Below are 25,478 nucleotides of genomic sequence, written 5' to 3' on the forward strand. Positions count from 1 at the left end.
TTACTGTTATGCTATTTTCAGTGTATTTCTGTTTTTTAGTGCATAGGGGTAGCTGACATAATTTCCTGAGTTAAAGCAAGTTTATCCACGTCTCAAAATTGCAAGGAAATTGACAGTTTAGTACATGGCGCTCAGATATATATATATATATATATATATATATATATATAGATAGATAGATAGATAGATAGATAGATAGATAGATAGATAGATTGTCTGTGTATTTGTTTTACTCTACATGCTAGAAACATTCAATAGAATGTTTCTCAGGGTATCCTGAACATTTGCTTGGGCATACTGGGCATACTGCTATAGTAGATGGTAGCACTGCATGCAGACATTTTCTTTTTTTGTGCAGCTTCTCATAGTTGTGAAATGAGAAAAGAGATGATTCTGCTCATAGTAATATTAAAATGTTGACATTACATATGATGTCTAAGCATTGTGGGGACGTTGTGGCACTGACACATCCATAGTTGCCAACATTTAAAAAAAATCTCCAGGGACACGTTGTATGCACACACACACACCAAATGTTGCGCCCAAGAGGTAGCATTTTATATGACTGCTAAGCCAGTAGAGGGTTAATAACACAGTAATACAAAAATATTTATGAATACCATTTTAAAGGGACAGGAAACCCCAAAATATTATTTCATTATGTGGATAAAACATAGAAATGTAAACAACTTTCCAATTTACTTCTATTATTACATTTGCTTCATTGTCTTGTTATCCTTTGCTGAAGGAACAGCATTGTACTTCTGACAGCTAGCAGAACACATCTAGTTAGCCAATCACAAGAGACAAATATGTGAAGGCACCAATCAGCAGCTAGGTCCCAATAGTGTAGGATATGTGCAAAATCGTTTCAACAAGGGATACCAAGAGAATGAAGCACATTTAAAAATAGAAGTGAATTTAAAAGTGTCTTAAAATGACCTGCGCTGACTGAATCATGCAAGTTTAATTTTGACTTTCCTTTCCCTTTAATTAGAGCTAAAACACCCTAGACAGAACGGTATTGCAAATACAGACATCTCCCAAACATATGGCTCGCTTCCACTGAGCCGTTAAAAATGGAGCCATGAGCTACCAAAGCAGCCGAGAGCTAAAAGTAATTTACGGATCCATTTTAGTACCAGGTTTCCATTCAAAAGGTTTCTGTGCCATATATTTTACCCGTCGCTCGCTGTTAGAATAAAATCAAACACCTAATGCATGCGCAATTTCTGCGTCTCAACCGCAACCCCCCCCCCACCGCAATAACTAATGTATTAACCCCTAATCCGCCAACCCCCATACCACAAAGTATCTATCAGTTATTAACCCCTACATCGCCATCCCCCACAACGCAAACTATCTATTAAATCTATTAACCCCTAATCCGCCATCGACCCACATCGCAATTAACTTAATAAATCTATTAACCCCTAAACCACCAAACCCAACAAAGCAAATAACTAATCACTAAGCCCCCTAACCTAACACCCCCTAAATTAACCCCATTACATAAATTAAAATAATCCTAAATTACAATTAAAATAAAAAATCTAACATTACTTAAAAAATAAAAAAAAAACTAAGCTTAAAATTAAGCTAAAATTACTGAAAATAAAAAAGTCTAACATTACATAAAATAATAAACACAATTATCAAATTTTTTTTAAAATGAATCCTATGAAAATACAAAAGCCCCCCCTAATCTAATACTAAACTACCAATAGCCCTTAAAATGGCCTTTTGTATGGCATTGCTCTAAGTTAAACAGCTCTTTTACCTTTAAAAAAACTAAATTCACCCTAACAGTAAAACCCCCCACCCACCAAAGCCCCCAAAATAAAAATAAAAAACTAACACTAAAAAGTCCTAAACTACCCTTTGCCCCAAAAGGGGCATTTGTATGGGCATTTATTTTTTAAGTAAAGTTAGTTTTTTTAAAAAGTGTAATTTAGGATTATTTTAATTTATGTAATGGGGTTCATTTAGGGGGTGTTAGGTTAGGGGGCTTAGTGATTATTTATTTGCATTGTAGGCTTTGGCAGTTAAGGGGTTAATAGATTTATTAGGCTAATTGCGATGTGGGTTAATGGTGGATTAGGGGTTAATAGATTAAATAGATAGTTTGCGTTGTGGGGCATGGCGGTTTTAGAGGTTTATACATTTATTAGAAGTTGCGATGTGGGGGAGATGGCGAATAGAGGGATTTTGACATGTCGGGTTAGATTTCAATGGGAAAAAGGTCTCAAGCACCTTTTTCCTGTTTTACACCTAGTTGAGCTGGGTGTAATTTGTTTTAGTGTATCGGCAGCCTCCGACAGTTTATTAACAGTTTGCGTGGGCATTGGAAAATGGGTATAATTTAAAAATTAGCGTCTTCCTATACTTTGTATGGGACACGATAATGTTTTCTGCAGCCAGAGTCCAGGTTGTCGAAATTGGGTTATAACGGGCCGTTGGAAGCAGTCGATTAACGATATTGCTTCCGACAGCATATTTATCGGTTTGCGAGTGCAAGCAAACGGAATTACTGCTCAATAGAAACGAGATCATAGAAAGCTTAATCCTGGAAACTTTGAATTTCATCATTTGCAGTATTTTTCATATTCAGTGACATCACAGTAAAAGACGTCATTGGAAGAGATGTCATGTAAAGTAAAGCAATATGCAAAAACAAACTTTTAAAATTTTTAAAGAATAAAAAGAATTCCATTACTTTAGAATTTGTACCAGTAAACAGAAAACATTCTGCATCACTAGTCAAACATTTTTTAAAGTGTCTAATTTAAACAAATAATACATTTGCACATATATGTACCAAACTTTTAGTATTAACAGTCATTCATTTTTCCAAAGACCATAAAATAGAAGCATTCTTGTACTATTGCAGTAATAATGAAACATAAATCATCTCATAAACAATTATTTTTAACTGTCTAGCTCTTATATATTATCACTTCCTATATATTACACTATTGCAGGGCTCAACTGAGTGCATAAAGACAGACAGAACTGAAATTACACAAAACTACCCTAGATCCACTGTCCTTATAGCCAGCAGCAATTCTTCCTAAATTATTCTGGACTCCTAATGATACTCTGAGTGCAGAGGTGTAAGGGGAGGAGTTAGGATATAGTGTGTCAAATTCCTATAAACAGGAGGAGAGAGACAGCAAACACTTAGCGCAGCTAATCTTACTGTGTGATCATGTGCAGCAATGGACTGGGTGAGCTGTTGGGTAGCAATTGATTTTTCCATTATTTAGCCTGATAGCAATTTTCATATAGTTGTACTGTGTGCAGGAAGTGGTGTATGTTAAAACTCATGCTAAAATCAGTAAGCTGCAGACAATACAGAGTGATAAGATATGAAGATCACTGTCAGGCTGAATAATGCAAAGAAAAAACAGAGTATGGTAAACCCCAATAGACAAAACATAGTAATGGCCATCTCCGGTTGTCGGGACTTAGTGGCAGACACACTCACCCCCTCCTGAAGAGTCAAGTTCCTTACAGCCGTCAGAGTTGTACTTGAATGCACCAAAGGTTGGAGATGCTCCTTTGAACAAACCGGAACAGCATCCGACAGCAGCGTTCCCTGCTGGTCTCCTTCCCTTCCGCCTCTATCCGCGATTCCCGGCCAGCGGCTGTGTGAATGACAGGACGATACGTCGGACGTAATGTGTAGGGGGTGTGTCTCCAGACAATCTTCACCCGGCACTTGCAGTTGGTGAGGAGAAATAGAGTATGGGATACATAAACTGGATACAAGTAGAAGGAAAAAGCATGTATGTAATCCCAAAAGCACTCCAAGTCGATAGAGGTTAAAACAAAATATTTATTGATAAAGTCCAATAAAAGAACGTGTAAGCCCAGGGGAAACAGTGCAATATAGAAGTAAAACGAAGTGTGCGTGACACCAACGGCATACATGTTTCGGGCTGAGAGCCGTAATCATAGCCTAAGGTGCTATACAAATGTGTGCCATTTAAAAGGGGTAACATCAAATCTAATAGGCTGTACAACCTAATAAAACACACGCCTACTTCGACTATCTAGTAAGTAAGAATTTAACCTTATGTTTGCCTGCTAGTTTGGAGGATGCAAACACAAACATACATAAATAAATATGCAGTCACAAACGTAAACAAAGATGTATCAGGGCATACAGTCAGACAACCCTCAGATGCATATCTATGGCAAGATATATACAGTCATCATAATCGGATGAAAAAATATATAGATGCATATAAGGGTTTACACTGATAGATACATAAATTTATATTAAGTGATATAGCATAAGGCAAATGTACAATGTAAGATGCAATTATAGGGAATGCATAAATGTACAGTGGGACCTCGGTTAACGAACGACTCGGTAAACGAAATTTCGGTTTACAAATGAAAATTCTGGGAAAAAAATGCCTCGGTTTAAGAATTTTTTTCGCAATACGAACGAATTAATTGGTTTTCAATGCATTCCTATGGGAAACCGTGTTTCAGTTTACGAATTTTTTTCACAATACGAAACAAGTGTCCCAGTTTTGGAGCCATTTGCAGCTGAGCCTTTTGGAGCCATTTGCAGCAAGTTGTGGAGCCTTTTGGAGCCATTTGGAGCCTTTTGGAGCCATTTGGAGCCTTTTGCAGCAGGTTTTGGAGCCTTTTTTCTCACCTCCGGAACGCATTTATTGGTTTTCAATGCATTCCTATGGGAAACCGTGTTTCGGTTTACGAATTTTTTGCAATACGAAACGTCCCGGAGAACGCATTAAATTCGTAAACCGAGGTCCCACTGTATTTCTATGTCTATGATGAGGCCTTAGGATTAGTATAGCTTGAATTTAAGCTTAGACTCAAACTATGCTTGCAATGTTCAGTTAAAAGCCTTAAAGGCACAGAACAGAAAATGAGCAAATAAGCGGATAAAGCATAAATTGACTAATAGAATAAACAGTCAAGGTCTAAGTTTAAGAAAGCTAATACTAAGATGTAAATAGAATTTGTGTATGTATAATGTCAGACCCAAGTACTTAATATAGTAAAACAGAATATACACACTGGCAAAATCTTCTAAGTAGCTGTAAGAGTATAAAATTGAATGTCTGAAGTGACACTTCACTGATATGTATATGTGAAAATATTCACATGTAGATGGAAAAACACAAACACATTTAAAATGTATATACATATATAGGCTAGATAGGTCAATAGTATCAAATTCAGACAAAAAAGCAGGGAAGAAATATTGGGTCATAACTTGTAAGTTGTAAATTGAATGAAAAAAAGTGGAATGTTATATACTAAACTCTAAAGGGCTATCAAACAAATTTGTTATATTTTATTCCCAATAGTTAATAAGATCGTATCTTGAATTAAGGCCTTGGAGGAGTCTGGTTCTAAGTTGAAAAATCCAATATACTTCACGAATATACTTCCAGAATCTTCTCAATATTGCCACCCCTATGTGGAACCTTTGCTTTCTCTATGGCTAGCCATTTGAAGGAATCTAGGCAGCTATTATGTTTGGTGGCAAAGTGTTGCACTAACGGGGTAGTGGCAGTACCTCTAGTGAGTGTAGACATGAGTTCTCTAATCCGGGAGTTAATATCCCTGGAGGTGAGTCCAACATATTGAAGATTGCGAAGTGTGCATGTAACAAGATAAATAATGTTAGTACTCATGCAATTGAGACAAGATTGTATAGGAAATGCTTAGCCTGTTGCTGTAGATCTAAATTCTGTTGTTATCTGTGCATAATCACAGGGTTTGCACTTTCTATGGCCACATCTGTACATCCCTAAGTGTCTAAGCCATGAGCTAGATTGTTGTGAGCTCTGCCGTAATTGTGTAGGAGACAGGACAGAAGCAAGAGTGGCACATTTTTTGTATGAGCATCTGATTCCCTCCTTAACCATGTCAGTGAGCTTATCATCCGATACCAAAGTGGAAAATGTTTCCTGACTATTCCACAGATTTCAGAGTATTGTGCACTAAAATTTGTCACAAAGTTGATACCTCTAAAATCATGCTTACTGTGTTTGTGTTTATCTTATAGCATTGTTACTCTGGAGATACCGTCTACTTGGCTTTTGGCCTGTTTGATGTGTCTTTTAGTGTATTTTCTTTGTTTCAGCCTATTCTCGGGCAACCTAGCTTCCTGCATGTATAATGCAAAGATACAAACAATAAATTATCTACAGTAGTAGCCATTTAATCCCCCCTCTTTTATAAAAAAACAGCAAAGCTCTTTACCTAGTGTGGAGGAGATGTTTGTGTTTTTTTTTTTTCATTATTATTTGTGGCAGTTTAAAAATTGATAATTCAGAGAAGTTGCAGCAAGGAGTCTTTGGGGCCAATTTATCATGGCCTGCATGGGGCCAAATATCCTTGTTTCCGCTGTTACTTAACTTGTCCGCCACCTCTGAGACTGTGGACATCAATCCGCCCAATCTCATACGATTGGGTTGATTGACACCCCCTGCTAGCGGCCAAATCTGCAGGGGGCGGCATTGCACAAGCAATTCACTAGAACTGCTTGTGCAATGATAAATGCCGACAGTGTATGCTGTCGACATTTATCAATGTCTGGCAGACATGATCTCTACAGCGGATCATGTCCGCCAGACAAATTATAAATTGTCCCCTTTGCCTAGACCTGTTCTTAGTGTTCAATCAGAGAACTTGCTGCACACACAACCACACAACAGCAGCTCCTCCCCATCAACTTGTGTCACACATGTCCCAGCTCAGCTGCATCCCTCCAAATCTCCTGGAGGGGACATTTCCATGGACAAAAAAAAGTTCAGAGAAATACAATAAAATTCAGGGACTATCCCTAGAAATCAACAATGCACATCTACATATGCTGTCTAAGCATTGTGGGGATGTGGTGGCACAGGCACATCTATATAAGATGCCTAAGCATTGTGGGGATGTGGTGGCACTGACACATCTATATAAGATGCCTAAGCATTGTGAGGATGTTGTGGCACTAGCACATCTACATAAGATGCCTAAGCATTGTGAGGATGTTGTGGCACAGGCACATCTACATAAGATGCCTAAGCATTGTGAGGATGTTGTGGCTCAGGCACATCTACATAAGATGCCTAAGCATTGTGAGGATGTTGTGGCACAGGCACATCTACATATGGTGTCTAAGCATTGTGGGGATGTTGTGGTTCAGGCACATCTACATATGGTGGCTAAGCATTGTGGGGATGTAGTGACACAGGCACATCTACATATGGTGGCTAAGCATTGTGGGGATGTAGTGACACAGGCACATCTACATATGGTGGCTAAGCATTGTGGGGATGTAGTGACACAGGCACATCTACATATGGTGGCTAAGCATTGTGGGGATGTAGTGACACAGGCACATCTACATATGGTGGCTAAGCATTGTGAGGATGTAGTGACACAGGCACATCTACATATGGTGGCTAAGCATTGTGGGGATGTAGTGACACAGGCACATCTACATATGATGTCTAAGCATTGTGGGGATGTAGTGACACAGGCACATCTACATATGGTGGCTAAGCATTGTGGGTATGTTGTGGCACAGGCACATCTACATATGGTGTCTAAGCATTGTGAGGATGTTGTGGCTCAAGCACATCTACATAAGATGTCTAAGCATTGTGAGGATGTTGTGGCACTGACACATCTACATATGATGTCTAAGCATTGTGGGGATGTTGTGGCACAGGCACATCTACATATGGTATCTAAGCATTGTGAGGATGTTGTGGCTCAAGCACATCTACATAAGATGCCTAAGCATTGTGAGGATGTTGTGGCACAGGCACATCTACATATGGTGTCTAAGCATTGTGAGGATGTTGTGGCACAGGCACATCTACATATGGTGGCTAAGCATTGTGAGGATGTTGTGGCACTAGCACATCTACATAAGATGCCTAAGCATTGTGAGGATTTTGTGGCACTAGCACATCTACATAAGATGCCTAAGCATTGTGAGGATGTTGTGGCACAGGCACATCTACATATGGTGTCTAAGCATTGTGGGGATGTTGTGGCACAAGCATACCGACATAAGATGCCTAAGCATTGTGAGGATGTTGTGGCACAGGCACATCTACATAAGATGCCTAAGCATTGTGAGGCTGTTGTGGCACAGGCACATCTACATATGGTGTCTAAGCATTGTGAGGATGTTGTGGCACAGGCACATCTACATATGGTGTCTAAGCATTGTGAGGATGTTGTGGCACAGGCACATCTACATATGGTGCCTAAGCATTGTGAGGATGTTGTGGCACAGGCACATCTATATATGGTGGCTAAGCATTGTGGGGATGTTGTGGCACTGGCACATCTACATATGGTGGCTAAGCATTGTGGGGATGTTGTGGCACAGGCACTTCTACATATGGTGGCTAAGAATTGTGGGGATGTTGTGGCACAGGCACATCTACATATGGTGGCTAAGCATTGTGGGGATGTTGTGGCACAGGCACATCTACATATGGTGGCTAAGAATTGTGGGGATGTTGTGGCACTGGCACATCTACATATGGTGGCTAAGAATTGTGGGGATGTTGTGGCTCAGGCACATCTATATATGGTGGCTAAGCATTGTGGGGATGTAGTGGCACTGGCACATCTACATAAGATGCCTAAGCATTGTGAGGATGTTGTGGCTCAGGCACATCTACATATGGTGGCTAAGCATTGTGGGGAGGTTGTGGCACTGGCACATCTACATAAGATGCCTAAGCATTGTGAGGATGTTGTGGCTCAGGCACATCTACATATGATGGCTAAGCATTGTGGGGATGTTGTGGTTCAGGCACATCTACATATGGTGGGTAAGCATTGTGGGGATGTAGTGGCACTGGCACATCTACATAAGATGCCTAAGCATTGTGAGGATGTTGTGGCTCAGGCACATTTACATATGGTGGCTAAGCATTGTGGGGAGGTTGTGGCACAGGCACATCTACATATGGTGGCTAAGCATTGTGGGGATGTTGTGGCTCAGGCACATCTACATATGGTGGCTTAGCATTGTGGGGATGTTGTGGCACTGGCACATCTACATATGGTGGCTAAGCATTGATGTTGTGGCACTGGCACATCTACATATGGTGGCTTAGCATTGTGGGGATGTTGTGGCACTGGCACATCTACATATGGTGGCTAAGCATTGATGTTGTGGCACTGGTACATCTACATATGTTGGCTAAGCATTGTGGGGATGTTGTGGCACAGGCACATCTACATATGGTGGCTAAGCATTGTGGGGAGGTTGTGGCACAGGCACATCTATATATTGTGGCTAAGCATTGTGGGGATGTTGTGGCTCAGGCACATCTACATATGGTGGCTAAGCATTGTGGGGATGTAGTGGCACTGGCACATCTATATATGGTGGCTAAGCATTGTGGGGATGTAGTGGCACTGGCACATCTATATATGGTGGCTAAGCATTGTGGGGATGTAGTGGCACTGGCACATCTATATATGGTGGATAAGCATTGTGGGATGTAGTGGCACTGGCACATCTGCAGAGCACTGTTGAGTGTTGTTCCTAGCCACCTAATTTATTTTATTGCTCACTCTTCAGAGTAGTGCACCGTTGTCCTATATTATTTTATTCTAAATGCAGAACACATACACATTAGAATTAATAGCAAGAAATATAATGAAATTGATCTATGAAATAGGAGAAATAACACAAATCTAGACTACTGACATGGAAAAAAATCTAGAGAACGGAAAAAAATGTTAATTGGAGTAAATTAGAAAGTTGCTTAAAATTGCCTGCACTATCTGAATCATGAAAGTTTAATTTTGACTAGACTATCCCTTTAATTGCTTCTTATATCATCCCTAAAGCTGACTTTGTGTAAGTTAGATTTAATGGTTTAAGGTAGGGTTGCACCGATATCATTTTTTTAAGACCAAGTACAAGTACCGATACTTTTTTTCAAATACTCACCGATACTTTTTTTATGTCATGACAGTTTACCAAGCACAATACAGGCTAATGATTTAAGATCGCTTCCTTATAATTATGAACTGTATCTCAAAAGACATTTTTAAATAATAAAACAGTTTTATGTGCTTGTTGTCACAAAGTTCACAGAACATGTTTATAAATAAAATGATTACAATAACATATATTAATAATAACAACAATAAATAACAGCTGCAGCAGCTGGGGCTGGAAAGCTAAAATTTAAAGGGTGATTACTGAATGCAATTGGGTTGTAGGGTGCCTATATAACTGATAAATCTGACACTTGTACTTAGCACAAAGTCGTATAATTTAATTCTGAAAATAATATTGGGGAAGGAGTTTCCCAGTAACCCCCTTTGAGAAAAATGGGACATTTGCATTCTACTGACTCAACAGAAAATAAGGCTGGTCTTCATATTTTTCCAGGGCTGCTTTTTATTCCTGGTCCAGCCCTGGCTACGGATGTTCCTCAGAGTACAGTATGTCTTGAGCATAATTGTGCAAGATGAGAGGCTTCCAGCTGTAAAGTAGCAGCTTTTGGAGCACTGCTCTGACGTACAATAATACAAATAACAGCAATTTGTAATGGTAGAACAGAAGTAAACAATTTTTAGTTAAGTCTCCACTCTAGCTTAAAATGAAATGGGAACATGCAGTTTGAAAAATGCCACAAGATGGTGTATGGGTAGGAAGTGGAGGTATCGATTTAAGTATTGGTGCATTTGCACGAGTACAAGTACTCATGCAAATACTTGGTATCGACAGCGATACCGATACTAGTATTGGTATCGGTCCAACCCTAGTTTAAGGAGATACCATGCATAATATAGAATGTGCACATATCAAATGTTAATGCTTCTTTTGTTCCTAATATTTTCAGGATAAAACAACGCTCAAGCTACATATTATTATCTAATTTGTATGGTATGTTGTGAGTACATAGGTTATATGTAATTATTCTGCCAATTAACAGTTTGTTTTTAATAATTATAAACAGAATTTGACATTGTTAAATTTATTTTGTTTTCTTTTTTTCTATTTAGATGCATTAATCAGCAGGAATTGTACTGAAAACGGATGGTCTGAACCATTTCCTCATTACTCCGATGCATGTGATTTTGATGCAAATGAGACAGGAACTGACCAGGTAGAGGACTCAAAGTTTCCTTTAAACAAGAGACAGATACTGAACATTAATAATTAATGACTTGCTGAAAATGGCTTTGGGGAACTGTCAAACAAAAAATGTATTAGCTGTAACAATCACATTGTTATCTTACTACTCTGCCTGAATTATTAATAGGAATTACATAATTGATAAGCTGTGTTGTTTTTATTACAAGATGATTGTTTAGCATACATAGAAGGTTTCTGAAACTGTTGAATTCTCCATTGCAAATATCTTTAGCATCCAAAAGTCAGTTTTTAATGAAAAGTTGGCTTCTTGATGCTCAATATTACAGACAAAAATATAATTTGAGATATATAAATTATATGTATAATTTTCTTTCATAAGAGTGTCCATGAGCTATCACATGTTGGATTGAAGTCTAGTCCTATAGGAGAAGGCAAAATAACCCACATTAATCCCTCCCACTTTCTGAAAATTTAGACATTTTTGTTTCCAGCAAGGAGGATGGTGAAACTCGAATTACTGATTTACACATTGATTAAATGGGGTTCTCTAATTGATCTGAGACCTACAAACAGGGAAGAGGAGTAGACAGGACTTCAGACAGGTAGTGAAAATAGTCTCTCAATGTGAATAAGCCCCTAGCCTCCCAGAAGAAATGTGGGCATTCTCTCCAAGTTTCAAATACCTGATAACACTAAATCCAGTTTATGCACTGTTGGGCACTTTTACACATTTATAGTAAAATTGAGATACTGGGGCCGATTTATTAACAGTCGGACAAACATGATCCGCTGTAGCAAATCATGTCTGCCAGACATCACTTAATGCCGACAGCATACGCTGGCGGCATTTAAAATTGCACAAGCAGTTCTGGTGAACTGCTTGTGCAATGCCGCCCCAATGCAGCCGCTAGCAGGGGGTGTCAATGAACCCGTTCGTATGAGATCGGGCCGATTGATGTCCGCAGCCTCAGAGGAGGCATATGAGTTAAGGAGCAGCAGTCTTAAGACTTGCGCGGAAACAGGGGCATTCAGGGCCATTCAGCCCTTAATAAATCGGCCCCACTGTCTCCTTACATCTTTCGGTGCAAGTTTTAGCGCACACCAGAGCTCTTATCCTTATTCTCAGCAGTATCTCGGATCCTCAGGAATATTTCTGAACCTGGGGAGCTTATTTTCAGAAGTTTCTAAACTTCCTTCTCTTCAGAACTCAGGGGGGTTAACTTTTTCCCAGCAAACCAATGTTCTCTGTTCCGCTTTCCTCTCACAGTCAATGTCAATCTTTTCTGATATACTGAAATCTCTTCTCAAGCCTTGAAGTGGTAAACACCCTTAACAAGAGTTTTGCATAAATTTATATTTAAAGGTTTATTGACTCAAAGGGCTCCATTTAGCAAAGGTTGGGCAGACATAATTCGCTACTGTGAACATGTTTGCCAGCCCTTGCTGCTTGTGCAATGCCACCCCCTGCTCACTGGTGGACAATCAGCTGTGAGCAGGGTCTGTCAATCATCATGATTGGATTGGATCCAGATGATTCCACTCCGCCACATTTTTGGGTGCAGAGAGGTTAAGCAACAGTGATCTTTACAGGGATCACACAAAATGCTTCACATTTGTCTTTCTAAACCAGCTTTACCAATGTCTAGTGTGCCCTTTAGAATCTTCACAAAGGTTTTTGGAGCTATTTTGTCTGTAATGAGAGCTCAGGACATGGCAGTAGCTTCTTATCTAGCCAACATTCTTGTACAGGTTGCTTCTTTTAAGATTGAACATATATACAAAGTCCCTCGGTTCCTTCATTACCATGGTTAGAAAATCAACCTCTCGAAAAGCTCTATACTACCACAAACCAGAGATGCCTTTCTGGGCTTCATTGTAGACTATGAGACTATCAATGAAAGATGCTTGCAGACTGAATTTGCAGAAGGCCTTTGCCCTTCTCCAACAAACTCATCTTCCTACAGTGCTTCAATGCTGAAAGTAGTTGGTCTCATGATTGAGGCTTCAGATGCCGTACCTTTTGCCCGATTTCACTTACATACGTTGTTGTTTCTAATATTGCCACAGTGGAACGGGTATTACAGCAACCTGTCTCAGAAGATCTCTTTAGACTTCAAGACATTCTTTAACTTTGTAACAGACTCACCAACCATTGATTCAGAAAGCCTAATTTCTCTTTCCGAATTGGGTAGTAATTACCACAGATACCAGTCTGATGGGTTGAGGTGCAGCTTTGGATTCCTGGAAAGTGCATGGAGTTTGGTCTCCTCTAGAAGCTATTTTACTAATCATCATCTTCAAACCCTGTGCAATCTTCAGGGTTCTCCAGAGTGGACCCCTTTTATGACAGGAATTTTTCAAAGGTTCCAGTCAGACAATGCCACAGCAGTGGCTTACATCAATCACCAAGCCAATGTTTGAAGCGTTTTAGCAATGAAAGGAGTAACCAGCATTCTGATTTGGGCAAAATGAAATTATTACATGATTTCATCAATTGACATTGCAGGTGTGGAGAATTGCAAAGTGGACTTCCTCAGTCCTCAATACCTTCACCCCATGAATGGTCTTTGAATCTGGAGGTATTCGACCAGAATGTGAATCATTGGAGAAGGCACAACATAGACCTCATGACCTCTTTCTTTACAAGTAGCCCCAGTATTGTGTGATATATTGACATCCACAACTGATTTTCCTCCATTTGTTTTACTGTTCAGGATAATAGCAGGATAAAACAGAAACAGGGCTCAGTTATTCCAACTGCTCTGGCATGCAGATTTGATACAAATGTCCTCTAGCCAGCCTTGGTGTCTTCCTTTGAGGAAGGATCTTCTCTCTCAAGGTCACTTCTTCTATCAAGAACTAAAATCTCTAAATTTCACTGTATGGGGAATGAGCACCTGATCTTGTTTCAGAGAGGTTTTTCAGATCAAGTGATAGTGATAGTGATAGGCCAGATAACCTGTTTTAAGATATATTTATCAGTTTGATCCTTGTGTGAGTCTAAAAATTACCATTAGAATTGTTTGAGAATTCCTCATATTTGATGGTCTGGATAAGGGTTTATCAGTCAGTTTACTTAAAGGCCATATTTCTGCCCTTTCAGTTTTGCATCACAAGAATATTTCAAATCTTCCTTACATTCAAGCCTGCCCCCCCCCCCCCCCTCTGTAGAACCTTAACTTGCTTGGGATGGTTCTTCAGGATCAGCTGATTCTATGCATAATCTGCACATTCAACTATTGCTTTGGAAGGTTCTCCTTCTCTAGGCTATTTCATCAGCCAGAAAAGTAGCTGAACTCTCTGCTCTCTCACTTTTGATCTAGAAATGAAGCTTTAATTAAATAGATTTGCAAGGCAGTTACTTGATCATCTTTACAGACCTTTACCAAATTCCAACACTTTGTCACTTACACCTAGATTACGAGACTTGTGTTAGCCTTAAAAAGCAGCGTTGAGAGGTCCCAATGCTGCTTTTTAACATCCGCTGGTATTACGAGTCTTGAAATGACAGGCTCACCGCTCACTTTTTTCGTCAGACTCGAAAATATCGCAAATCCACTTATGTCAATTGCGTATCCTATATTTTCAATGGGACTTTCATAACGCCGGTATTATAAGTCTTCCAAAAAGTGAGCGGTACAGCCTCTCCTGTCAAGACTGATACCGCATTTAAAAGTCAGTAGTTAAGAGTTTTATGGGCTAACGCCGTAGTATAAAACTCTTAACTAAAGTGCTAAAAAGTACACTAACACCCACAAACTACCTATTAGCCCCTAAACCGAGCCTCCACATCGCAAACACAAAAAAAAATATTTTTAACCCCTAATCTGCCGAACAGGACATTGCCGCCACTATAAAAATATATATTAACCCCTAAACCACCGCCCTCCCGCATCACAAACACTAGTTAAATATTATTAACCCCTAATCTGCTGTCCCTAACATCCCCGACACCTACCTACATTTATTAACCCCTAATCTGCCGTAACTATATTAAATGTATTAAGCCCTAAATCTAAGTCTAACCCTAACCCTAACACCCCCTAACTTAAATATAATTTAAATAAATCTAAATAAAATTACTACAATTCACTAAATAAATTATTCCTATTTAAATGAAATACTTACCTATAAAATAAACCCTAAGCTAGCTACAATATAACTAATAGTTGCATTGTATCTAGCTTAGGGTTTATTTTTATTTTACAGGCAACTTTGTATTTATTTTAACTAGGTAGAATAGTTATTAAATAGTTATTAACTATTTAATAGCTACCTAGTTAAAATAAATTCAAATTCACCTGTAAAATAAATCCTAACCTAAGTTACAATTACACCTAACACTACACTATAATTAAATTAATTCCTTAAACTAAATACAATTAAATATAATTTAAAAAAAATATCTAAAGTACGACCCCCCCCACTAAATTACAGAAAATAATAAAATAATTACAATTTTTTTAAACTAATTACACCTAATCTAATCCCCCTAATAAAATAAAAAGCCCCCAAAAATAATAAAAAGCCATACCCTATACTAAATTACAAATAGAACTTAAAAAGACCTTTTGCAGGGCATTGCCCCAAAGTAATCAGCTCTTTTACCTGGAAAAAAAGTACAATACCCCCCCCCCCCAACATTAAAACCCACCACCCACAGACCCAACCCTACTCTAAAACTCACCCAATACTCCCTTAATAAAACCTAACACTAACCCCTTGAAGATCACCCTACCTTGAGAAGTCTTCACCCATCCGGGCTGAGGTCCTCAACGAAGTCGGGCGAAGTGGTCCTCCAGACAGACAGAAGTCTTCATCCAAGCCAGCCAGAAGAGGTCCTCCAGATGGGCAGAAGTCTTCATCCAGACGGCATCTTCTATCTTCATCCATCCGGCGCAGAGTGGCTCCATCTTCAAGACTTCCGACGTGGAGCATCCTCTTCAAACAAAATCCAACTGAAAAATGAAGGTTCCTTTAAATGATGTCATCCAAGATGGCGTCCCTTGAATTCTGATTGGCTGATAGAATTCTATCAGCCAATCGGAATTAAGGTAGAAAAAAATCCTATTGACTGATGCAATCAGCAAATAGGATTGAAGTTCAATCCTATTGGCTGATCCAATCAGCCAATAGGATTGAGCTGGCATTCTATTGGCTGATTGGATCAGCCAATAGAAGGCAAGCTCAATCCTATTGGCTGATTGCATCAGCCAATAGGATTTTTTCTACCTTAATTCCGATTGGCTGATAGAATTCTATCAGCCAATCAGAATTGAAGGGACGCCATCTTGGATGAAGTCATTTAAAGGAACCTTCATTTTTCAGTTGGACTACGTTTGAAGAGGATGCTCCACATTGGATGTCTTGAAGATGGAGCTGCTCCGCGCCGGATGGAGGAAGATAGAAGATGCCGCCTGGAACCTGGATGAAGACTTCTGCCCGTCTGGAGGACCTCTTCTGGCCGGCTTGGATGAATACTTCTGCCCGTCTGGAGGACCACTTCGCCTGGCTTTGTTGAGGATTTTGGCCCGGCTGGGTGAAGACTTCTCAAGGTAGGGTGATCTTCAAGGGGTTAGTGTTAGGTTTTATTAAGGGGCTATTGGGTGGGTTTTAGAGTAGGGTTGGGTGTGTGGGTGGTGGGTTTTAATGTTGGGGGTATTGCACTTTTTTCCAGGTTAAAGAGCTAGCTACAATGTAACTATTAGTTATATTGTAGCCATCTTAGGGTTTATCTTATAGGTAAGTATTTAGTTTTAAATAGGAAAAATTTTGTTAATTGTAGTTATTTTATTTAGATGTATTTAAATTATATTTAAGTCAGGGGGGTGTTAGGGTTAGACGTATATTTAGGGGTTAATAACTTTAATATAGTGGCGGCGACGTTGGGGGCGGCAGATTAGGGGTTAATAAGTGTAGGTAGGTTGCGGCGACATTGGGGGTGGCAGATTAGGGGTTAATAAATATAATGTAGGTGTCAGTGATGCTGGGGGCGGCAGATTAGGGGTTCATAGGTATAATGTAGGTGGCGGCGGTGTCTGTAGCGGCAGATTAGGGTTAATATTATAATGTAGGTTGCGGTGATGTTGGGGGCTGCAGATTAGGGGTTAATAAGTGTAAGATTAGGGGTGTTTAGACTCGGGTTCATGTTAGGGTGTTAGGTGTAGACATAAAAAGTATTTCCCCATAGGAATCAATGGGGCTGCTTTAGGAGCTTTACGCTGCTTTTTTGCAGGTGTTAGGTTTTTTTTCAGCCAGCTCTCCACCATTGATTCCTATGCACGAGCACGTTTTGCCAGCTCACCGCTACCGTAAGCAGCGCTGGTATTGAGGTGAGATGTGGAGCTAAATTTTGCTCTACGCTCACTTTTTTGTGGCTAACGCCGGGTTTGTAAAAACCCATAATACCAGCGTTGTCTGTAGGTGAGTGGTGAGGGAAAACTGCTCGTTAGTACCGCACAGTATTACCGACAAAACTCGTAATCTAGGCGTTTGCCTTTTATGAGGTTGTTTATAGTAGAAAATTCAGCAGGCTGTAGTAACTGTTTAGTACCACTACTTGCCTTAACTGTTTTTCACACCCTATTTCATGGTGATTTTGTGGACTTCACAACTTGTGTATTGGACCCCACATGGACTCTCACCATTTTATGAAACAAAACAAAATCTATGCTTACTTGATAAATTAATTTATTTCATGATGGTGAGAGTGTACAAGACCCTTCCTTGTTTTTCCATAACAGTTGGCAAAAGTACCAGTTCATGCTTCTTTTACCCAGGTTTACCTTTCATACATATGTATAATTGAGGAATCATGGTAAAGCGGGAGGGATTAAACTCTGTTATGTGGGTAATTTTGCCTAATCTTGAAGGACTTTACTTCCACATGTGATGGCTTGTGGACTCTCACTATCATGAAAGAAATAACAATGTATTAGGTACTTTTATTATACTTTCCTAGATAACGGGACATGATAGTTAACATTTTTCTAAAAAAAAGATTTGATGGTGGCACTATTACAAATAAGCAATCTGAACATTAATTAACAAAGAGCAAACAAGGGAGACATAACAATTATTTCTTTCATGTAACTGGCAAGAGTCCATGAGCTAGTAACGTATGGGATATACAATCCTACCAGGAGGGGCAAAGTTTCCCAAACCTCAAAATGCCTATAAATACACCCCTCACCACACCGACAATTCAGTTTTACAAACTTTGCCTCCTATGGAGGTGGTGAAGTAAGTTTGTGCTTGATTTTCTACGTTGATATGCGCTTCTCAGTATTTTGAAGCCAGATTGCTCTCAGAGTACAGTGAATGTCAGAGGGATGTGAAGAGAGTATCACCTATTGAATTCTATGGTTTTCCTCTTGGGAAATCTTTTTCATAGGTTCTCTGTTATCAGTCATAGAAATTCATCTCCTAGCTCCCTTTTTCAGATCGACGATATACTCTCATATTCCATTACCTCTACTGATTACCGTTTCAGTACTGGTTTGGCTATCTGCTATATGTGGATGGGTGTCTTTCGGTAAGTAGGTTTTCATTACTTAAGACACTCTCACCTATAGTTTGGCACTTTATGTATTAATATAAAGTTCTAAATATATGTATTGTACTTATATTTGCCATGAGTCAGGTTTATGTATATTTTCTTTTTGCAGTTTCATATTTGGCAAAAAACATATTTAGGAAAATATTTTTCTTACCTGGGGCATAGTCTTTTTTCAAATTGACTGCTTTTTCATTAAATTTTCTTGGGCAAAATTAGGCTTGCGAGGTCGCAAAATCCTGATGTTTATTGCGTCATTCTTGGCGCGAGAATTTTTTTAGGCATGACAGTTTGTCCGGTGATGCAAATCAGTAATTTCCGGCGTCTTAGTTGACGCCGAGTTTCTTTGCATAAGGTTGTGTCTGCAATGACGCTAGTGTGTCATTTCCGGATGTTAGCGCCAAAAAATTCATTTTACGTTGTGCATCATTTTTGGCGCTAAATAATTATATTATTAAGACCCCGTTCCTATATGCCTCTTGCCTTTTTATATGTCCCATTCCTGAAACTGCCATATAAGGAAATTGATAATTTTGCTTTATATGTTGTTTTTTCTCTTACATTTGCAAAATGTCTCAATCTGATCCTGTCTCAGAAACCACTGTTGAAACTCTGCTGCCTGATAACAGTTCTACCAAGCTAAGTGTATCTGTTGTAAATTTGTGGAGATTATATCTCTAGCTGTGGTATGTAATAGTTGTCATGATAAACTTTTACATGCAGAGAATGTATCCATCAGTAATAGTACAATGCCTGTTGTTTCTTCAACATCTAATGTACATGATATCCCTGTGAATATAAAAGATTTTATTGCTGATGTGATTCAGAAGGCTTTGTCTGCTATCCCGCCTTTTAATAAACATAAAAGGTCTTTTAAAACTTCTCATAAAGTTGATGAAATTTCAAATGACCGACAACATACTGAATTATCCTCCTCTGATGAAGATCTATCTGATTCAGAGGATCCTTCCTTAGATATTGATACTGACAAATCTACTTATTTATTTAAAATTGAGTATATTCGTTCCTTGCTAAAAAAGGTGTTGATTATGTTGGATATTGAGGAAACTAGTCCTCTTGATAATAAAACTAGTAAACAATTAAAATTATTTTTGTAAACTTCCTGTGGTCACTCCAGAGGTTTTTCCAGTTCCTGATGCTATTTCTGATATGATTTCTAAGGAATGGAATAGGCCTGGTACTTCATTTATTCCTTCTTCAAGGTTTAAAAAATTGTATCCTTTGCCAGCAGTTACATTGGAGTTTTGGGAAAAGATCCCCAAAGTTGATGGGGCTATTTCTACTCTTGCCAAACGTACTACTAATACTATGGAAGATAGTACTTCATTTAAGGACCCTTTAGATAGGAAACTTAAATCTTACCTAAGGAAATCTTATTTATATTCTGGCTATCTTCTCAGGCCTGCCATTTCTATGACTGATGTTGCAGCTGCATCAACTTTTTGGTTAGAAAGTTTAGCACAACAGGAAATGGATCCTGATTTGTCTAGCATTGTTCACTTGCTTCAACATGCTAATCATTTTATCTGTGATACCATTTTTTATATCATCAAAACTTATGTTAAATCTATGTCTTTAGCTATTTTAGCTAGAAGAGCTTTGTAGCTCAAATATTGGAATGCTGACATGGTATCTAAGTCTAGATTACTATCTCTTTCTTTCCAAGGTAATAATTTATTTGGTTCTCAGTTGAATTCGATTATTTCAACTGTCACTGGGGGAAGGGAGTTTTTTGCCTCAGGATAAAAGACCTAAGGGTAAATCTAAAGCTTCTAACCATTTTCGTTCCTTTCGACAAAATAAGGAACAGTAAGCCAATCCTTCCCCCAAAGAATCTGGTTCCAATTGGAAACCTTCTTCAAGTTGGAGTAAATCCAAGCCGTTTAAGAAACCAAAGCCAGCCCCCAAGTCTGCATGAAGGTGCGGCCCTCATTCCAGCTCAGCTGGTAGGGGGCAGATTAAGATTCTTCCAAAGCATTTGGGCAGCTTCTGTACAAAATCAATGGATTCAGAGTATTGTCTCTCAAGGGTACTGAATAGGATTCAGAGTAAGACCTCCTGTGAGAAGATTTTTTTTTCACGCATCCCAGCAAATCCAGTAAAGGCTCATGCTTTTCTGAAATGTGTTTCAGACCTGGAGCTTTCATGGGTAATCATACCAGTTTTGATTCAGGAACAGGGTCTGGGGTTTTATTCAAATCTATTGATTGTCCAAAAGAAAGAAAATTCATTCAGGCCAGTTCTGGATCTGAAAATTTTGAATCGTTTTGTAAGAGTGCCAACTTTCAAAATGGTGACTATAAGGACTATTCTGCCTTTTGTTCAGCAAGGTCATTATATGTCCACGATAGACTTACAGGATGCATATCTTCATATTCCAATTCATCCAGATCACTATCAGTTTCTGAGATTCTCTTTTCTAGACAAGCATTACCAATTTGTTGCTCTTCCATTTGGCCTAGCGACAGCTCCAAGAATCTTTTCCAAGGTTCTCGGTGCCCTACTCTCTGTAATCAGAGAACTGGGTATTGCAGTGTTTTCTTATTTGGACGATATCTTGGTACTAGCTCAGTCTCTACATTCTGCAGAATCTTACATGAATTAACTAGTGTTGTTCTTCAAAGACATGGTCGGAGGATCAATTTACCAAAAAGTTCCTTGATTCCTCAGGCAAGGGTCAACTTTTTAGGTTTCCAGATAGATTCAGTGTCCATGACTCTGTCTCTAACAGACAAGAGATTAATAAAATTGGTTTCAGCTTGTCAAAACCTTCAGTCTCAATCATTCCCTTCAGTAGCTATGTGCATGGAAGTTTTAGGTCTCATGACTGCAGCATTGGACGCGATACCCTTTGCTCGTTTTCATATGAGACCTCTCCAGCTTTGTATGCTGAATCAATGGTGCAGGGATTTTACAAAGATATCACAATTAAAATCCTTAAATCTCAATGTTCGACTCTCTCTGACTTGGTGGTTAGATCACCATCGTATAGTTCAAGGGGCCTCTTTTGTTCGTCCAACCTGGACTGTGATCACAACAGATTGGGGAGCTTTCTGGGGATCTCTGACAGCACAAGGGATTTGGAAACCTCAAGAGGCGAGGTTACCAATCAATATTTTAGAACTCTGTGCTATTTTCAGGGCTCTTAAGGTTTGGCCTCTGTTGAAGAGAGAACCGTTCATTTGTTTTCAGACAGACAATATCACAACTGTGGCATATGTCAATCATCAGGGTTGGACTCACAGTCCTCAAGCTATGAAAGAAGTTTATCTGATTCTTTCTTGGTTGGAATCCAGCTCCTGTCTAATTTCTGTGGTTCATATCCCAGGTGTAGACAATTGGGAAGCAGATTATCTCAGCCATCAGACTTTACATCCGGGGGAGTGGTCGCTCCATCCAGATGTGCTTTCTCAGATTGTTCAGTTGTGGGTCTTCCAGAAATAGATCTAATGGCTTCCCATCTAAACAAGAAACTTCACAGGTACATGTCCATGTCTAGGGATCCTCAGGCGGAGGTGGTGGATGCGTTAGCAGTTCCTTGGTGTTATCAACCTGCTTATATCTTCCCACCTCTAGTTCTTCTTCCAAGAGTTATCTTCAAGATCATCATGGGACAATTGTTTGTGTTGCTGGTAGCTCCAACATGGCCTCACAGGTTTTGGTATGCAGATCTTGTTCGGATGTCCAGTTGCCAACCTTGGCCACTTCCTTTAAGACCAGACCTTCTGTCTCAAGGTCCGTTTTTCCATCAGAATCTCAAATCATTAAATTTGAAGGTATAGAAATTGAACGCCTAGTGCTTAGTCATAGAGGTTTCTCTGAATCAGTGATTAATACTATGTTAAAGGCTAGTAAATCTGTTTCTTGGAAGATTTATTATCGAGTTTGAAAGACTTATAATTTGATGGTGTTCGTCTCATAAATTCTCCTCTCATTCATTTAGAATTCCTAGAATTTTACAGTTTCTTCAAGATGGTTTGGATAAAGGTTTGTCTGCAATTCCTCGAAGGGACAAATCTCTGCTCTTTCTGTTTTATTTCACAGAAAGATTGCTAAGATTCCTGATATTCACTGTTTTGTACAGGCTTTGGTCCATATCAAGCCTGTCATTAAATCAATCTCTCCTCCTTGGAGTCTTAATTTGGTTTTGAAGGCTTTACAGGCTCCTCCATTTGAGCCTATGCATTATTTGGACATTAAACTACTTTCTTGGAAAGTGTTGTTTCTTTTGGCAATCTCTTCTGCTAGAAGAGTTTCCAAATTTTCTGCTCTTTCTTGTGAATCTTCTTTTCTGATTTTCCATCAAGATAAGGCAGTTTTGCGGACTTCATTTAAATTGCTACCTAATTCTAACAACATTAATAGAGAAATTGTTGTTCCTTCTGTGTGTCCTAATCCTAAAAATTATTTGGAGAGATCCTTAAATTCTTTGGATGTTGTAAGAACTTTGAAATATTATGTTGAAGCTACTAAAGATTTCAGGAAGACTTCTAGTCTATTTGTTGTCATTTCTGGTTCTAGGAAAGGTCAGAAGGCTTCTGCGATTTCCTTGGCATCTGGGTTAAAGCTTTTGATTCATCAGGCTTATTTGGAGTCAGGTCAGGCCCTGCCTCATAGAATTACAGCTCATTCTACTAGATCAGTCTCCACTTTGTAGGCTTTTAAGAATGAAGCTTCAGTTGATCAGATTTGCAAAGCAGCAACTTGGTCTTCTTTGCATACATTTACTAAATTCTACCGTTTTTATGTATTTGCTTCTTCTGGAGCAGTTTTTGGTAGAAAAGTTTTTCAGGCAGCTGTTTCAGTTTGATTCCTCTGCTTATGTTTAAGTTTTTTCTTTTCATTTATGAGAATAAACTTATATTTTGGGTTGTGGATTAATTTGTTAAGCGGAAAATAGCTGTTATTATTTTTATCCCTCCCTCTCTAGTGACTCTTCTGTGTATTGACTCATCTTGGGTATTACTATCCCATACGTCACTAGCTCATGGACTCTTGCCAATTACATGAAAGAAAACATAATTTATGTAAGAACTTACCTGATAAATTCATTTCTTTCATATTGGCAAGAGTCCATGAGACCCACCCTTTTTATGGTGGTTATGATTTTTTGTATAAAGCACAATTATTTCCAAATTCCTTTTTTGATGCTTTTTACTCCTTTCTTTATCACCCCACTACTTGGCTATTCATTAAACTGAATTGTGGGTGTGGTGAGGAGTGTATGTATAGGCATTTTGAGGGTTGGGAAACTTTGCCCCTCCTAGTAGGATTGTATATCCCATACGTCACTAACTCATGGACTCTTGCCAATATGAAAGAAATGAATTTATCAGGTAAGTTATTACATAAATTATGTTTTTGTGATTTCCCTCATTCAATAGAAAATATTAGTTAAAAAAAGATGAAGAAAAAAGTCTTTAAAATGTGAATTTATTTGGTTACTATTAAAACTCAGAAAACACTTCCTTCACAAAGAAATAACTACATTAATAATAACCAAATAAAAATATGAAATATTAAATATTAATAATTTAAGGGACAATTTTTATAGTTTGAAAAGATAGATAATCCCTTTATTACCCATTCCCCATTTTTTTTTTTACCTCTGTGATTAACTTGTATCTAAGCCTCTGATGACTTCCCCCTTATATATATGATGATTTTTTGGGTAAAATATATATCTATATGATGATATATAGGTGTAGATATATACAGATATATCTATATAACAATACTTTTTAACAGTTTACCACAGCTCTGAAGTTGCGCTAACCAGACGCGTGTTAAATTCGATTGTGCTCAAGCAAACTTGTTTACTTTTAACTAGCTATATGTGTGCTATTTCCATCATATGCAAAAAACAGAGAAATACATCTTATTACTTGTACACTACAGTTAGCGCGCCACTCATAATCTATCTGTAAATGAGTAAAATGTAATATAACTTATTAGAAATCCCATTGTGTTCTACACATGCACATAACCGCATGATTAATGTAATAAAAATATAGCTGACAAAAATGAAATATTAAAAAGGAACATTCAGTCTGTTCATATAGTATATATTCCTGATGTGTTTTAAAATGTGAAAACCAGTGAGTTCCGCTAGATGAGAACTCAGTGTAAATATTGCAAAGGAATATTATGGCTTTAGCTACTCTTCATAATTGAGCTTTCATTGTATATTCATATCTCACTGGTTCCTTTTTATATCACAGTTTCTTGTCCTGTACGTTAGAATTCTGGAACTAATCTGTGAATTCCACTTAACAGCATATTTAATTAGTTATACTTCTTGCTAAAATTTAGAAATTTAGAGGGGCATTCTGGTTAAAAAAATACATGTTCCAAATTAGGAAAAAAATGTTTTGTGTATTACTTACCCTAGATAATTATGGGCCAGATTATGAGTGCAGTACTCAAATGTGTAAAGTGCAATGCGAGGTAAAGCGCAATTCGAACGTGACCTCCCTTTCGCATTGCATGGAAGCTTTGCGCACACAAGAGTGCGCTTCCATAGGCTCCAATGGGAGCCTCAATCTCATGCCGCCAGACACCGCTGAGATTGAGAACCTAGTGCAGCAAAGGTGTTAAGTTGTGCAGCATTGGGTAGCAAATATTAAATAAATATGTATATGAATATATACATATATACAGTATTTATGTGTTAATATGTGTATATACATATATATTTATGTGTTAATATGTGTATATACATATATATTTATGTGTTAATATGTGTATATACATATATATTTATGTGTTAATATG

General features: G+C 38.5%; 1 protein-coding gene across 1 annotated transcript in view; it reads left to right on the forward strand.

Annotated features, from left to right (window-relative positions):
- The window catches only part of ADCYAP1R1 (ADCYAP receptor type I), a 490,746-nt gene that overhangs the window by 296,266 nt on the left and 169,002 nt on the right, over positions 1 to 25,478 (forward strand). Inside the window, 1 exon segment of the mRNA XM_053715660.1 lies at positions 11,035 to 11,138. Coding sequence (XP_053571635.1) covers positions 11,035 to 11,138 — 104 coding nt within the window.

The sequence above is a fragment of the Bombina bombina genome, chromosome 5 (assembly GCF_027579735.1).
Source record: "Bombina bombina isolate aBomBom1 chromosome 5, aBomBom1.pri, whole genome shotgun sequence".
In the NCBI taxonomy this organism is placed as follows: Eukaryota; Metazoa; Chordata; class Amphibia; order Anura; family Bombinatoridae; genus Bombina; species Bombina bombina.